We start from the raw sequence: 15,748 nt of genomic DNA on the forward strand, positions 1-15,748 counted from the left end.
CTTGCCGGGGCCAGGAAGCGATAATACCCATTAACAGATGAGCAGCGCCTATGAGTTTATATTGTGACAGCGAAAATGCGAAAGGCGGAGCACTATGTCCTGTATGTCTCTTACTGGCTAGCGCATTTGAATATGGCGAAAGAATATGGAGAGTTTACCCCAGTTCATGTGAATGGAAATGTAAAATATCAAGCCAATAGGAATACTTGAAATTGATGGTGGTGGTAAATATTTATGAAAAAGGACACGTTTGTGAATGGGCAACACAGATTTTGATAATGAACAACTAAACACGTTATATACTAGACCCTTAACATTTTTAATGCATGTCTTTTACTAACGTGTAACAGTAACGCTTACACACACATACACAAACACACACACAGATCCTGTGGGCCTCTTTAGCACTTACCACAAACATCACTAAAGTAATTCATATTTACACAAATTGCTCTTATATCCTCTGCCCTGAAGAGGGCTATAAAAATTTTAGCAATATGGCGTCTGAAACGGTGAAACGTTTCTCAGTAAACACACAAATTGCGTGCTGTGTGACATTTTGCATGCGCCCGCGTGCTGTAATCATTATGCCCACGGCCTATTATGGAAAGGTTGTCAGTTAAAATGGAAGTAGGTAATTGTTTGAATTGACTTGGCTTTCTACTCTTGTGCGTTGAGGGCGGTTCATCTCCATGCCAGCGCATAATGACTGGATAAGACAGAGGGGGAATCAAGCGTAATTTGCTCCCATTAACTCTGATTAGAATCTGTTGCACTACTGCGATCGCAGCAAAAACAGTGAGACGATTTTTCTTCTTTAATTATAACATTGATTATATAAAGTAAATCTTGTGCACAGAGCCATGATTGTTTACAGAGAAGAGAAGCTGGCAGAATATGCAAATATCGGCTTTCATTCATACATGCATTTTCACATTTGTTTGTGTTTTTTAAATGCTAGATATGGAGCCAGCTTTGGTGTAGCCTTGGAGAAGGGGGGAGAAGGGGGGAGGTTAGCTCTGTGATAGTGTAGCGGTATGGGGGAAGAGGGAGATGTTTTGAGGTCTCCTCTCAAGGTTAATTATGCACTTATTGTTATGTGAAAGTCAGGCTTTCACCTCTGTGTATCTGCTGCCTGTGGGATGGAAATGAAGAAAAATATATCATTATTTATATAAAGAAGCACTACAGTATAATGAAACTGCAAGCTGGTGGAAGGAGAAGGGGGTGAGGGAGGGAGAGAGAGAGAAGAAGGTTGAAGTTTGCAAGTTTCAGCTCCTGCTTCTTCTGTTCGGCTGAGCTCTACAGGACTTCATGACTAATCTCGGCAGGATCTGCAAAAATAGTTATCTATTTCTTCCTCTCTACATCAAGACCATGTATAGACTCTGTGTGTGTGTGTGTGTGTGTGTGTGTGTGTGTGTGTGTGTGTGTGTGTGTGTGTGTGTGTGTGTGTGTGTGTGTGTGTGTGTGTGTGTGTGTGTGTGTGTGTGTGTGTGTGTGTGTGTGTGTGTGTGTAAAATAGTCTCACAGGAAAACCCTATTATTAAACATGGGTATAGAGAGCAATGAGGCGGCAGACACGTTCACTGTTAACCTTAGTGTAACAGGAAATTGTTGATTTATTTGCCGGCAAATTCCACAGTTGTTGATTGGATTCAGGCAGGACCTTAGGAGTCCAGAGCCAGGAGAGGATTTATTGATTTGGTCTCATTAGTCAATTATGTACGGTGTTTAAAATCCTTAGCAGCCTGTCAGTTATATTCACAATCAATAAAATCAAATCTTGATTTAAAAAGGAATTATAATAAGTTCATTAAGAATGTTTCAAGCATTTATCTAATATAACTAGAAGAGGCTTTTTTTTCTTACGCTTACACTTTTAAATTAGTGGGTAATTTTTTTTTCTTGTCTTAAAAAATGCAACTTCTTACTGCGGTCATTACATCACTCACACCAGCTTTTTCTGCAAATATTCGTTGGAACAAAAAACACAGAGATAAAACTAACACAATCAAAAAACGAGAAGAAAAACACATCTTAAGAAGCTGTATGTCTATGCATGCAGAATTTGAACATGAAGAACTAAGGCATTTTACATGGGCTCACTTCCACTGGAAATTACAGATGTAAACACTGTGAAAAGGTTCAAAAAATTCGCATGTGAAAGGTTGTCAAAAGTCACAGTTAAAGTTGAGGGACGAGACGTGATTAATTGTACAAATAAAGATAATAACAAAAGCTCGTTGCATTCACCAAAGTGGAAATAAAAACTGGAGACTCCATCTCGTAATAACAGTATGGAATTTGGTAACAGGTGTGAGTATTCATCCTGTGACCTGAATAGGAGTTCCACCTACATTCCACTTTATTTTGTGCATTGGTTTAACAGCTGTGAAATCCAGAAGAAATCCAGAAGTAGGAGAGCTTTTATTTTTATTTTTAACTTTTGACAGGACAGTTAGGTGAGAAGGGGGGGGGGGGGCTGCTGAAAGCAACTGTATTCAGTTAAAGTGTAATCCCTGAAAGTAGGTGCCATATCATCTGAACTTTAGCACTGAAAGCTTAAAAAAAAGTGAGCACACAAAAGAGTTAACTGTACATGCCAATGACCGAAAGCTCTAAATGTAGATGTGCAACAGTAGAAAAACAAATATCCATTAAGCCCTACTTAAACGCTTTTTATCATGAATTAACTAACTGGTTTCTAGTATCATAAACCGTTAAAATGGATTTTTCTGTCTTTTGACAATACCCACTTAAGCTATTGCATTTAAAACGCTGAAGTTAATGTCTTGTTTTTTTCAGCTGTTTACTGGACACTAAGAAATGCAAAATATCTTGCACTAGCAACGCAGTACACTTCTCTTGGCTCTTCACCCTGGAAAAGCAGAGCAAAAAGAAATCTAACCAAAACATTCACTGAGCCAAACAACCTAAACCCAGAACCTATTTTCATCATTAGCATGTTTCAGTTTATGGACTACATTTCCTTTTCCCTTCAGCTTGATGCTAATCACTGCTGTTCGCCCAATGTGTTGCAGTCATTCTGAAACTGTGGCTCATTTGGCAACGTTTCAGTGACTCCAACAAGTGTCTGAGTTTGTGGAGACATTTTTTTGTGTGTTTAAGTGACTAACAGGAAAAACATGCAGGACTCTGAAGGCCGCTCAGCATCTTCCTTGGAATGTAAGCTCTGTATTTTTTTCTTCTTTCTTTTGGGTGGGGGGAGGAGGGTTAAGGGATAAACAGGAGGCTGATTTCAGAAAAGTCAAATGAAAAGATACTGCACTATTGGAAACAAGAAGCAGGCAAAAACCACGTCTCCATGCAAATGTGCTGGAAGTTGGCTTTTTGGCACGACGACTCTGGAGACAGAACTCTGGTCCACCTGTGCATGTGCATTAGCATTTATGTACTCACACAGTGGTCACAAGTTAAGGACACAAAATCTGTTCAGTCACATTGTGGGGATCATGTTCTAAGAGGAGACAAAAAGCCTTTATCATCGTGGCTTCATGATCAAAAACAAAACCAACATGTTTTGACTGCACACCAGGCCTCTTCAGGAACAACACTGAATATTATTATACTATTCGATAGGTCAACAGTTTGTCAGTAACACTCAGGTCAAGGGTCAGGGTCGGGGTTAGAGAGGTATTTGGGGTGAAGTCATGTCAAAAGTCTCAAGTTTAGTTTGAAATTCACTTAAAGTTATTTAGGCCTAAGTCTTTTATGACATAATACGTCAGCTTCAATGCAGAGGTCAAACTGAGCCTGTCTGTTTATTTATTTTCTGTTTCCTCAACAAATAAAAACCTGGGACTGAATGTTTGAGCTTTTTCTGTGTTTGAATTTAATTTTCTTTATCGTTTTTTGTTTCTCTGACTATGACCCCTAAAAGATTTTTTTCACAAACGCGATTCATTTATATTACAAAGTGAACTACAGAGTACACAGCCACAATAAACCCACACTTATTTAGATTAGATCTCTTTTCGGGACACATACTGGCCATAGACATTCCTATTATTTTTTCCTGTATTGTTATAGGTTTTTGTCTGCCTCCATATGTGTCCTTGGGCTGCTAAAAAAGCTAATTATTATAGATGAGTGCTTGATTGACCTCCCCTCTCGCTCTTCTCAAATCGTTGAAAGGAATACTTCACTCTCAAAATGCGTTCCCATAAATTCTTGTAGAAAAATTAGTTTTTCTCGCATGTGTCCACATGCAAGAGAAAAAAGGAAATCTTTCAAGAATTCAAGAACTGTAATTTAAATTTTAAGCGTGGAGTATATCTTTAAGATGGTACAACTTACACTCAGTTGCGAGTTATATATACCCTGCTTAAACTACTGCAGTCTATTGAAACAGTCCTGCAGTTAATCTCCCCTTCATGAAGGTTATAATGTTTTCTTGTTTCAAAGAGGAGTTGATTTAACTGCTTATTTTTGGAGAGTGTATTATTTTTGGAGTTGAGTGACGTCACATAATTCCCCTCATGCCTTCCCTGAACTACACACTGAAATGAGGTCTAATAAATCGTTACACCACACTGGGTTTTTTGAGGGGAAGGCCCAATCTTGAATTCATTTAAGTTCAGCAAATGCATTTTTATCTGTCATCTATCGTCTATCCAGTACACATATTGTGTTCTTGGTATTTCCATCAACATTCATAATATTTATTCAATGCTTCAATGCTTTTTTTTCCCTTTTTCATTTGTGCCACAGATCTCTTCCTTAAAGTTATCTTAAATCTTGACATTTAATTCTTTTTTTTTTTTCCTTTTTTTCATGTGGTCTTAAAGCTGGAACGGATCTCAGCCTCAACTGTCATTTTGAATTCATGCAGCATTTACCTCTCCCAGAGGAAGTTACAGGTCACCCAGTAACCTTTGATACCTGAAATTCTGGATGGAAACCTGTTTCTGTACCCGCCACTGATCTCACATCTCTGCATAGAAAATAGTCACTTCTGCTCTTCAGAAAGCCATAAGACAAAACAAGTTGTTGCTTTGTTAGCCTCATTTTTATTTTATTATCAAATTTGCATCTGTTCTTCTGCATATTAACATTTAAATGGGACTGCTCATACAACATTAGTTGGTGTTTTGAGAAACCTGCCAGATGCAAGCCTAAAAAAATATCTTATCTCAGCCATAAATCAGAATGGAGCATTACGGTTTGCAGTGTGAATACGTGATTTTTTTTCTTTCACTTTGTTTGCATAAAAAGTATCAAATTCAGAGACATGCTTTGTGAAAATATTCCACATCTGCAGTTTTAATAAAAACAAAATCACTATCTGCCTAAAAAGAAAAAATAGAATTGCTGTGTGTTTGGCTTCTTCAGTATATGCATGCACTTTCTCATGCATGCGTGCCTGCTGTTCTCTGGTGACTACACATAACAGTTCAACGTAGTGCCTTGCAATTAATAATTCACCATGACACAGCACAACAGCACAATAATGTGCTCACTTTCCACTCACTTTGATTGTGATTCTCAGTCTTGGCTCTATGTTTTTTTGTTTCTTTGCAGCCATCAAGGAGAAATACAGCGACTGGACAGAGTTTCTGGTTCAGGACCTGACCGGCGCCAGGACAGCACCAGCCAACCTGCTGGAGGGGGTGAGTGTGTTCCTATTGAGGAAATCTCAGAGTGGAAGAAAGGAGTCAAGACTCATTTTTTCTACATATCAAATTTGTGATTCTCACTACACTTGCTGACAGAAAGGAAAATACAGAACCTGATATAGTTGATGAATAGGATGCTACAGGGAAGGGAGAATACGTTTAACCAGCCTGATTTTCAATAAAAGCACATTTTCTTTAGGTCTTACTGCAGGACCTTGTTAGAAAACAAAGGAAGGATTTACACAAAAGATTTATTTCTTTTTTTTTTCCTGCAATATGAAACACATCTGACCGTTAAGCTAACCAGTCCCAATTGAAGCTAATTTCTGACCACAACATTTTGGCCTCTTTTTTTTTTTTTTTTTTTTTTTTTTTTTTTAAAGGGGGCAGCAAAAAGATGATAAATAAATAGATAAAGGATTTACACAAAGGATATCACTCACACACAACTAACCGTTAACTGGTCTTGATCAAAGCCCATTTCTGCCCCATTTATTTTGAGTCTTTTGTTGCATGATGGGGAATTACGTGCAAAAAAGGACCCTAGCCAGAGTTGACCCAGGGACAATGTGGTTTGTATTGGTTGCCTTAAACCCTCAGCAACCGGGGTTCACCTTTCCGGTGGAGAGTTAGATAAGAAGATTGATATCACTCTAACGTCTGGATAGTAAATGTCTAGTTGCCAGCAGGCCGCTGCTGGCTATAGCCTGATATATAACAGACAGATATGAGCGTCGTATCAACTCATCCAACCCTCGGCAAGAAAGCGAATAAGTGTATTTCTCAGAATGTCAAATGATAGCTTTAAACTGAAAAAATCTAAAAGGACACAACACAAAAGAAAGCCCTTAAAAAAGGCCCAAAAACAAATCTTTAACACTTTCTCTAAGCAAGAATTTTTGCAGGCGTTATTTGACTTCATGTGAGTTTTCTGTCTCAGAAAACCTGAATGGCAGCATCTATATTTCAGCTATTGAAGTTCAGCTGGGCAGGCTAACAAACTAACCTACCTGGATCCCTCTACGGTCAGATAACACGGTCAGGTTCAACTAAGGGCTCGGCTAATTTCTTTTTTTGTTGAGGGATAACATCAACTTCAACTTTTGTAACTTACTTAACCACTCATTCTGTTAGAGTAACAGTTCTGTAGGAGGTTTGACTCTTCCAATCAACCAATGAAACGATCTTTTGAGATTTTTGAACCAGACTCTCTCTGTGTCTCTCTCTCAGCCTCTGAGAGGGAAGAACACCGTAGATCTGATTGTTGAAGGCTCTGTCCTGGAGCTTCAGGACGTCTCGTGCCCGTTGCTTTACTGGCCTGTCCGGGTCACCCAGAACGTCGGAGGTAGACTCCGCCTGCGCTACGCCGGCCTCTCTGAGGACCACCAGGCTCAGGACACCTGGCTGTTCTACCTGGACGTCAGGCTCCGCCCGCTCGGCTGGGCTCTGGAAAACCGGCTCGCCTTAGAACCGCCTACAGGTGATAATCTAATCCGCTTGCACCTTTTTGTTTACTGGGGGCTGAAAACTGCCGTGGGGATGAGGACTTAAAGTTTCTCAACTCAACGCTGCAATTACAGTGTCTACAAGAAACTGAATGATGAGAAATGAGCTCCATTGCAACTAAACAGATCCACTAACAGACCAACAGTTAAAACTCAAATATGTTAAATTTACTATGAAAGAAGATATCATGGAACATTTGAGTAGTCAAACCACTGCATTTTTGCTTTAGAGAAATTACTTCAACGATCGAACATTTAGCAAAATTGTTTGCAATTAATCAGTGAATTCAAAATTCATGCCTACAAAAAATAACATTTTCCTAGCTTTCCTTTTTTTTTTTTATCATTTTTAACTTTAGATTTGTAGTCTATACCAACAAGGCTTTTGTGATTTGGGGGAAATTGTGCACAAAATCATGCACAGGAATCAATGGTGCATCGTACAGCTGCTGTGAATTGTCACAGATTTTATATTTAATAATGTAAAACGATATTGTGGTTTTTGTAAATCTAAAAGCAAATTTATGAAAGTTATTAAACTCCAAAGACAATATAGGTCTTTGATTTGAGACAATTGTTGACGGTTTACAGAACCTGCAGAGTATTAAAAGAACGGCCTTAAAGAATTTTAATTAGGTTGCAATGTAAGGGCCAATCTACCCCTCTTCATGTCTCATCACTCCTCAGGTATCAGGTCCTTAAAGAGCGCCCCCGATTGGCAGGAGGCTCTGGAGGACGCTCAACTCGATGGACAGAAGAACCCTCTGCTGCTCGAGGTGTTCAAGGTGTGTGTGTGTGTGTGTGTTTTGATTTAAGCTGTATATATGTAGATGCACTTATTTGCTATTTGGTTGCACATCACAATTAAACTCCTCTTATCGATTTGTATGCTTATATAATCTTATTCAAACACGTCAATTCTGCCATCAGTTGCATTATCAGGGAGATCCACTGCATATAAGACTCTTGAACTAGAACAGAAAAAGCTTGCTATTTACTATGGCAATAACTGGAATAAAAATTAATGACAAAAACATTTGACCAAAACACGGTCCAAACAACAAACAGGCTGGCATAAATTTAACTTGTTCACATTGATTGACAAGGACCTGAGACTTTGCAGATAATACAATGTGATGAAGCTACAACAACATCCATAACTGAGCTCACACAGTGCTTCATGAAACCTGACAAGCTGTCACTGAGATTTCAAAGACAGTATTTCAGTCTGTCACACAGGAAGTGAAGTTTACTTTTTCAGTTTACAATGGATCAAAGAAGAAGAACTGGGTAGTTATCATAAAAAGTGGCCACATGGCTGAATCACACAGTTCATCATTAAAAAAGCAATACCCATAATTCACACTTATTTTTGGCCTAATGATCTCCACCGTCCTGAGATGATGGAGATAACATTTTTCCTCATTCATTACAGTACAGGCCCACCCAGCAGGGTTTGCATGACCTACATTGTCCTGCACGTGTGTACATTAACAAAAGTGGAGCACATTTGTCTGAAAGGCTTGACTTTACTATGCCAGGACCATGTAGACTTGCCTGAACACTCCTTCAAGACGGGGATGAAGTTGGAGATGGTTTCGCCGTGGGATCAGCTACAGATCTGCCCCGTTTCTGTCACCAAGGTGAGTCACATATACACACACACGTGTATAGATATATATACACACACATACATACATATCTAGCAATGTTTGTTTTGTACTTGCACAGATAAAAATAAAGAGGTCAAATCAATTTTTTTCTCCTCCAGGTCTACAATGAGATCTACTTCCAGGTAACGCTAGACGATCTCTCCGTTGACCTAATACCGCGGTTTGTGCTGTGTCACGCCAACTCGCCCGGCATCCTGCCCGTCCAGTGGTGTCTAAAGAACGGCGTGGGTCTGGAGCGGCCCCGGGGCTATGAGGGCCAAGACTTTGACTGGGCCGACTATCTGAAGCAGAGCGGGACAGAGGCGGCCCCTGATGCCTGCTTTCCTGATGTAAGGCTGGGGTCCTTTTTACACTGAGATACTGATACTGACACTTTATACAATTTTTTGACATTTCATAGACCAAACAACTAATTGGTTGATCGAGCAAATAGTCAACAGATTAATGCACAATGAAAATAATCGTTAGCGCTACCATATACTAGAAAAAAGTAAGTAAGTAGGTAAGTAAGCATTGGGAAGCAGCTCTTTATTGGAGGTGGGAACGTTAAATGGAAATGGACTGTATTTTTATATATATATATATATATATATATATATATATATATATATCTCCATTCCAGTCTTAATGACTACTCAAAGCGCTTTTACATAGTACAGGAACCATTCACCATTCACACATAGTAGGCTTGTTTGAGATAAGCCAGGTCTGCGCAGAATCCATCACCACCCAATGCATGCTGGTTAGATTTGAGTCCAACTTGATCCCAACTTGCTCTGAAAGTCATGCACACGTTGGCAACGATAATCGCACTAGATCAAGGCGGCTGCAGGTTTGAGACGCAGGCAGTGCAGTTGCTTTTCACCAACTGCAAGACCCAGAGCTTGCTGGGAAACGCCTGCCTCTCAGCTGATTGGTTCAGAATCAACTTTAATGATGACATTTTATATGAACTTTTTTATTGTTTTTGAATCAGAGGTATTTTACTTGCCATTTGTCATAGTTAAAGGCTTATTCTGTACAGAACACGTGTGCCTGATAGTGTCGTGCAAAGGGACCGCAGCATTCGCTAACGTTAGCTTCTTGTCTCATCTGAGGTCTGATCAAATTCATCAAATTCAGTGTCCACAATGCTATTTTCCAATAGACTGTAGCGGTCATATTTCACGGGACCCGCGGGAGTGCAGATTTCATGTCGCGGCTTTCGTTGCTTCGTTAGTTAAAACACACATTCCTTCAGCTGCATTTCCTTTGCCTGCTCTCCGTCGTCTCTCTGTCACTCTACACCCCCCCCCTCCGTGCACACAGCGTCTGTCTCCATGAAAACAGTGTTGCCAACTTAGCGACTTTGTAGCTCGATTTAGCGACTTTTCAGGCCACCTTCACAAAAGGATTTCACAAAAGCTACTAGCGACAAATCTGGAGACTTTCTGTAGAAAAGACAGTGACTTTCTGTAAAGAAAAAAAAAAGCAGAAATTGCTTTCTAATCTGTGGTAAACACAGATTAGAAATTACAAATTACAAATTTAACCTACAAACAAACCAATCGGATGAAACGCTAAGACATTGTTTTTGTTCCATTTTTAAAACCATTTGTTTTGTGACATTAACAGGTGTCTGCTTGCATTTTCTTTCTATATAAATCCTATTTAATTCCCTTTTAATATGTTGCACTGAATTCCTCTATCTTGGTAAAGGTTGGTGAATTATGTGAACACCAGAAACAACGATGGGGGGAGAAATCCCAGCACTTTATTATTCTATCTCTGACAAAGACTAAAATATTGTCAATATGTAATATAAATACAAAGCTAAAACTTGCCAGGAATTTTGGTCATTACCTGAAACAGATTGAAACCAAATTTGCTACATGACCCTTTACGTACACTGTAACATGCCATAAACCTGCAAAATCGCTGTTATTTCACGTCGTGAGGCAAAAATCCGATTTGAAATATTATTCATATCCTGTAGTCTGAGTCCAGGTTGTTGGAGGTTAGATCATTATCCTACATGTAAAATAAACCCAACCTCTGTGGCTCTTGTACCCTTTCCTCCTGTGTGTGTGTGTGTGTGTGGCAGACATGGCAGAACAGAGGCTTTGCCAAGGACATGTGGCTGGAGGCGGTGAACCCTCACCGGCCAGCGGAGGTGTGTGTGGCTCAGATCACACAGGCCAGAGGACGCCTGCTGTGGCTCCGACTGGAAGGTACATACGTGTGTGTGTGTGTGTGTGTGTGTGTGTGTGTGTGTGTGTGTGTGTGTGTGTGTGTGTGTGTGTGTGTGTGTGTGTGTGTGTGTGTGTGTGTGTGTGTGTGTGTGTGTGTGTGTGTGTGTGTGTGTGTGGGACGGATTAAGTTTAGGGGGATTAAGTGTCACAGAGCTCCTGCTGTGTCTTAGAAAAAAAACTGTTTGTGTGTGACAGCTCCCTCAACCCTCCTCTCTCTCTTTGCGGTCTACCTGTCTCTAGGTGTGGCGAAGCCTCTGTCAGAGTGTATCGTAGATGTCGAGTCTATGGACATCTTCCCTGTCGGCTGGTGCGAAGCCAACGCTTACCCTCTGACCCATCCACTCAAACCTGTCTGTATGTACACACACAGTTACTCACACAACAAAGTTACTTGGGTGTGACAGCTTAATGCTTAATGCACTTTTTGTCTTCAGGCCAGAAGCAGAAGAAGATAGCGGTGGTCCAGCCAGAGAAACAGTAAGTCATTTATCTATCATAACTTATCACAGGCGGAGTTTGCCTGATGTGAAGCTCATGCTGACGTAACTTGGAGTTGAAATCTGGTTCCCTGTTTCAAGACTGAATCGGATTCATTAGCCAGACAATATACAGACGGATAACAAAAATAAGTGGGGAAACAATTAATTGGATATGCTTTAAAAATGATGAAAAACCTGCGTTAGATACTTTGTAGTCATCTGAACTCCACGCAATTGAACGTTTACACATTTAAATTACTAATTTTATTCACTAAATACAGTACATTTCAGAGGAAATGATTATGTTTGGATAATTGAACATCCAAATATGAAGAAGACATCATGCTTAAAGGCATTTTTTTAAGACAACTTATATGGGCATTTCTACCTTTAATGATAAGAGAGCTCAGACATGAAAAGGGAGAGGGGGGGGGGGACATGAAGGAAACTGTCACAGGTCGGATGCGAACCCTGGATCTTCTGTGTCAATGACTAAACCTCAAAGCCAGAACATTTTTTACTATTAAACAAAACGGATGATCTTTTCCCAACTTTACTCAAGAGTTTTACCTCCTCAATTAAACCATATCAATGTTAGTTATGCAGTATTGGCCAGGAGTCTGTATTTTAGTGAAAACAAATGGATGGTGGTGAACATTTTGCAGATATATTTAATGTTGGCAGCACATTACTAAAGCATGTAAGTTATAAATGTAAAACGTAAATTCTAAAAAAACAGAAGTTACCAAAAAAGGAAAATGTATTACCTTTATGACCTCACATTTATTGCTTAGTGCAAAAAACTAGTTGATTATACTGTGCCGTCAGAATGTGAGTTTTTCAAACTCTTAATATTAAAAAAACAATATTTACATGTTGTGGCAAAAGCCTGGATAGCTTCATGTCACTGGGCCTCGAAAATGTATTCCAATGAGACATGACAGAGGTTTTGCAACAAAAACGTGAAAACTTACAGACCAAACAATTATTCCATTAACAGAGAAAATAATCAACAGATTAATCAATAATGACAATAATATTTATTTTCGGTAAGAACAGAACGATGAAGTGAAACAAAATAGCAATAAGTGATTATCAGGCATTCTTGCAACTGGAAAACTCTTGTGAATGTATGATTGGTGGTAAGTAGATGTCGGCTATGGGAATTTTGTAACTGATCGGGGATCGGCATTTACCCCGATTACCTTACTCCGATCATTTACATCAGCCTGTAATGACGCTGTCTTTAACCACACACGCCATGCAACGCAGAGACACCGCCAGACCGCCTAGGTGCCAGCACTTTCAAACCTAGATGGCGCGCAGCCACTCACCAGTGTGTTTCACTTCAGGATGGTGGAAACACAGCCTTTTGTTTTCCATTTTTCTACCTGTGAGCCAGAATAACTAAAAGTAACGGTTCTACAGAAACCCCTCAAGGCTTTTTTCCCTTTCTGTCACTCCAAAGACATTAATTGAAACAGTGGCTTTTTAGAGCAGAAATTGCTTTCTCGGGGTGCTGATTGATTTTGTTGACAAATGACATGTTACACTGACGGCTGGCAAACGCAGCCCCGGGAGTACGAAGGGTGGGGTGGGGGAGTTTGGAGAGCAGGAGAAATATGACAGCTTCAGCAGCACTTTGTCAGCTCTCTCATCTAACTAATAATTCCATTTCTCACCTTCAGGGGAATCCTTTCATCAATACTTCCTCCTCGTCACTTCACCCTCCCCCGCTGCTTTCTAACCTACCTGCGTCTAAATTTGGCAAAAACTGCAGTACCTTTTGTGAAGATTGATCGGCTCAATGAGCAATCATTTGATTACTCTGTTGTTTCCTGTCTGATTAGATCACTTGGATAATTTTATTGATTAGTTTGACTGTATTGATTGCCTTCCTCCTGCAGGTTGGCTCCGTCCCAGCCGTTAGAGCCGGCTCCTGTCAACCTCTGCCAGACCGTCACCACGGATCCAGGTAATCAACAGCCACGTTACACATGATTCATCTCTAGTAATTCATGCTAATGAGCTGCTGTGATGAGAGTTAAGGGGAAACCCCGCTTTTTAGATACTCAGTATTTTGTTTCTTTATGAGTCCTCTTTTTGAGTCCAGACATGAAACATTGCTTGTGATGGCTTTATGTCTTTATTTACACGTGGCAGAACATTTACAACATTTGCAATGCTCACGGTACGTTTCTTGGCTCTCTGACAAGCTGCATCGATGCTGGATTTTAAAGGTATTTCGCCATTGGAGGCTTGATTAACAGCTATTGTGAGCCCGAGAGAGGCCCGCTCCTCTCACTCAGTGACAGCGAATTTCTCTCATAACTTTTACTCTCATTAGTTTTATCATTTATTAGGTAGTGTGTTCTACTGCCTCGCGTTTTTCTAATGTTGGACAGTACACACGTATTGAATGAAAACAGGTTAAGTCATTTTATTCCTATTTGCATACATGCCATATTTAAAACACTGGATATTAATTTATTCACTTACACAGCTGACATGAATGAAAATCATCTGGTTATTATTCAGATTGGGCCGATCAATGTCTTAAGTATTGATACTTTTGATAGTAATTCTTGTAGAAGCAATACAAAACATCCGTGGGTTTAGGTCATTAACAGCCAACAGTAAAAATGAGCAGTTAGGCCTATAAATATATCTTTAAGTAGCCTAAACATTATGGTTTCCCCTACATAAAATCATCACACACTGCTCTTATCTACAAGACTTTACATAAGGTGCTTGTAATAATAAAAGTATCATTATCAGTGATTCTGGCCATGGTATCACTTAGTTTTGGATTGTAGAGCGAGAGGCACGGAAGGTGGGAAAGTTGCCTACAGTTATTCAGTGTTTCCTAAACCAGTTTTCTTTCTTTGTGCCCAGGAGATGATAATTAAGTGATACATTTATTACAGCGGTCCTAAAATTAGACTCTCTTTTACCGTGTGCTGTTATAGTCTTAACATTAATCTGACAGTTTTAAATCCAAACCTGTGCCGTGTGTTACGAAAATATTATAATATCAAACGTAATACGTTTTTAGTGATGAGACAGAAAGCAAAATAAGGTTGGGAAGAGAGGGAAGGAGAGGAAGGAGAGAAAATGTAATGTAAGAAGAAAAGATAATTAAGGGAAATAAGGGAAGGAGATAAAAGGAAAGGACATGAGAAAAGGAAAAGAAACAAAAGGAGAGGAAAGAAAAAGGGAGGAGAAGGCCTTTTGGCAACACAATCCAAAGAGTAACCCTGTGTCTACATGTAGGTGTTGAAAGCAATCCTGACAATGTAGTATGTTGTCTCAGTCAAGGAAAAGCCAGAATAAGAGAATAATGTTTTGTTTGTTCTTGAAGAACACAACGAGCAGCTACAACACGATGCAGCTTGTGGCTACAGTTTGCCCTTTGTCCTATGGACTCTCAATTCCTCTTTAGTGACGTTCTTTTCTCTCTCTTTGCATAAAACAATATGCCACAAAAATACACACAAATGATTCTTACCCTGCGTGCTTATTTAGTGGTGCTGCAAAGGAAATCCTTGTTTATCGCTAATGCATTAGAGACATTTTTTTGTGCTATCAGATTTTACTGTAGCTGCACTCTACTACTGTATGTCTGTTTTGGCCAGTTTTCAGCTGGAACCAAAAAAATACACAGCCAAAAATGATGCATCCTTTCTTTAATGGTCTTTTAAAGAAAATGTCAGGTTCTTTTACATTTGTAGTTTTATTTTTATAGTTTTATCCTTTTTCTGTTATCCATGTTGACACACTGTCCACCACACAAGCAATCACAGGTTTTAAATGGGTACAGTTTAAAAGGACAAAGAAGAAATAAATCATAATAATTATTAACTAAAATAACTGGGTTAAAGGAACAATTGGATTAAAGCCAAAATTTGGAAAACAAGGCCCAAGTCTAAATATTTAACCCAAGCAAAGTTAGGTGTATTTTTGGGTGCATTTCAGCAGACCAATCTGAAAGATACAGTGTTATGTTTGGGCTGGATCTGTACGTAGACAACATGTATGTTCAGCACAAAGAGAGCGGTGGGCTACGCCTTGTTTCCAGGAGACCCTTGCCCTCTTTTTCCAAGTTCCCTGTGTAAAAACACCCACTCACCTATGCATATTCATCCCCTCACCTAATTACTATTCATCCCTAGCGGTGCTGTTCCAGGTGCCGGCGGTGGTCTGGGGGGGGGGGGGGGGGGG

The 15,748-nt window shown here is 39.7% G+C and overlaps 1 protein-coding gene and 1 long non-coding RNA gene across 5 annotated transcripts in view; one reads left to right on the forward strand and one right to left on the reverse strand.

The window, feature by feature from the left end:
- The window catches only part of sfmbt2 (Scm like with four mbt domains 2), a 51,869-nt gene that overhangs the window by 25,382 nt on the left and 10,739 nt on the right, over positions 1-15,748 (forward strand). For all 4 annotated transcript variants that reach the window (XM_034863106.1, XM_034863108.1, XM_034863104.1 and 1 more), the window contains 9 exons: positions 5,545-5,633; positions 6,870-7,119; positions 7,832-7,929; positions 8,686-8,787; positions 8,916-9,146; positions 10,901-11,027; positions 11,289-11,402; positions 11,483-11,525; positions 13,435-13,502. In XM_034863106.1, the coding sequence (XP_034718997.1) occupies positions 5,545-5,633; positions 6,870-7,119; positions 7,832-7,929; positions 8,686-8,787; positions 8,916-9,146; positions 10,901-11,027; positions 11,289-11,402; positions 11,483-11,525; positions 13,435-13,502 (1,122 nt within the window). The remainder of the gene's footprint in view (positions 1-5,544; positions 5,634-6,869; positions 7,120-7,831; positions 7,930-8,685; positions 8,788-8,915; positions 9,147-10,900; positions 11,028-11,288; positions 11,403-11,482; positions 11,526-13,434; positions 13,503-15,748) is intronic.
- LOC117938478 overlaps positions 9,842-15,748 on the reverse strand; it is a 14,902-nt gene continuing 8,995 nt past the window's right edge. The window contains exons 2-3 of the long non-coding RNA XR_004655404.1: positions 11,470-11,476; positions 9,842-9,852 (exon numbers count right to left, since the gene is read on the reverse strand). This is a non-coding gene — a long non-coding RNA (uncharacterized LOC117938478). The remainder of the gene's footprint in view (positions 9,853-11,469; positions 11,477-15,748) is intronic.

The sequence above is a fragment of the Etheostoma cragini genome, chromosome 23 (genome assembly GCF_013103735.1).
Source record: "Etheostoma cragini isolate CJK2018 chromosome 23, CSU_Ecrag_1.0, whole genome shotgun sequence".
Classification (NCBI taxonomy): domain Eukaryota; kingdom Metazoa; phylum Chordata; class Actinopteri; order Perciformes; family Percidae; genus Etheostoma; species Etheostoma cragini.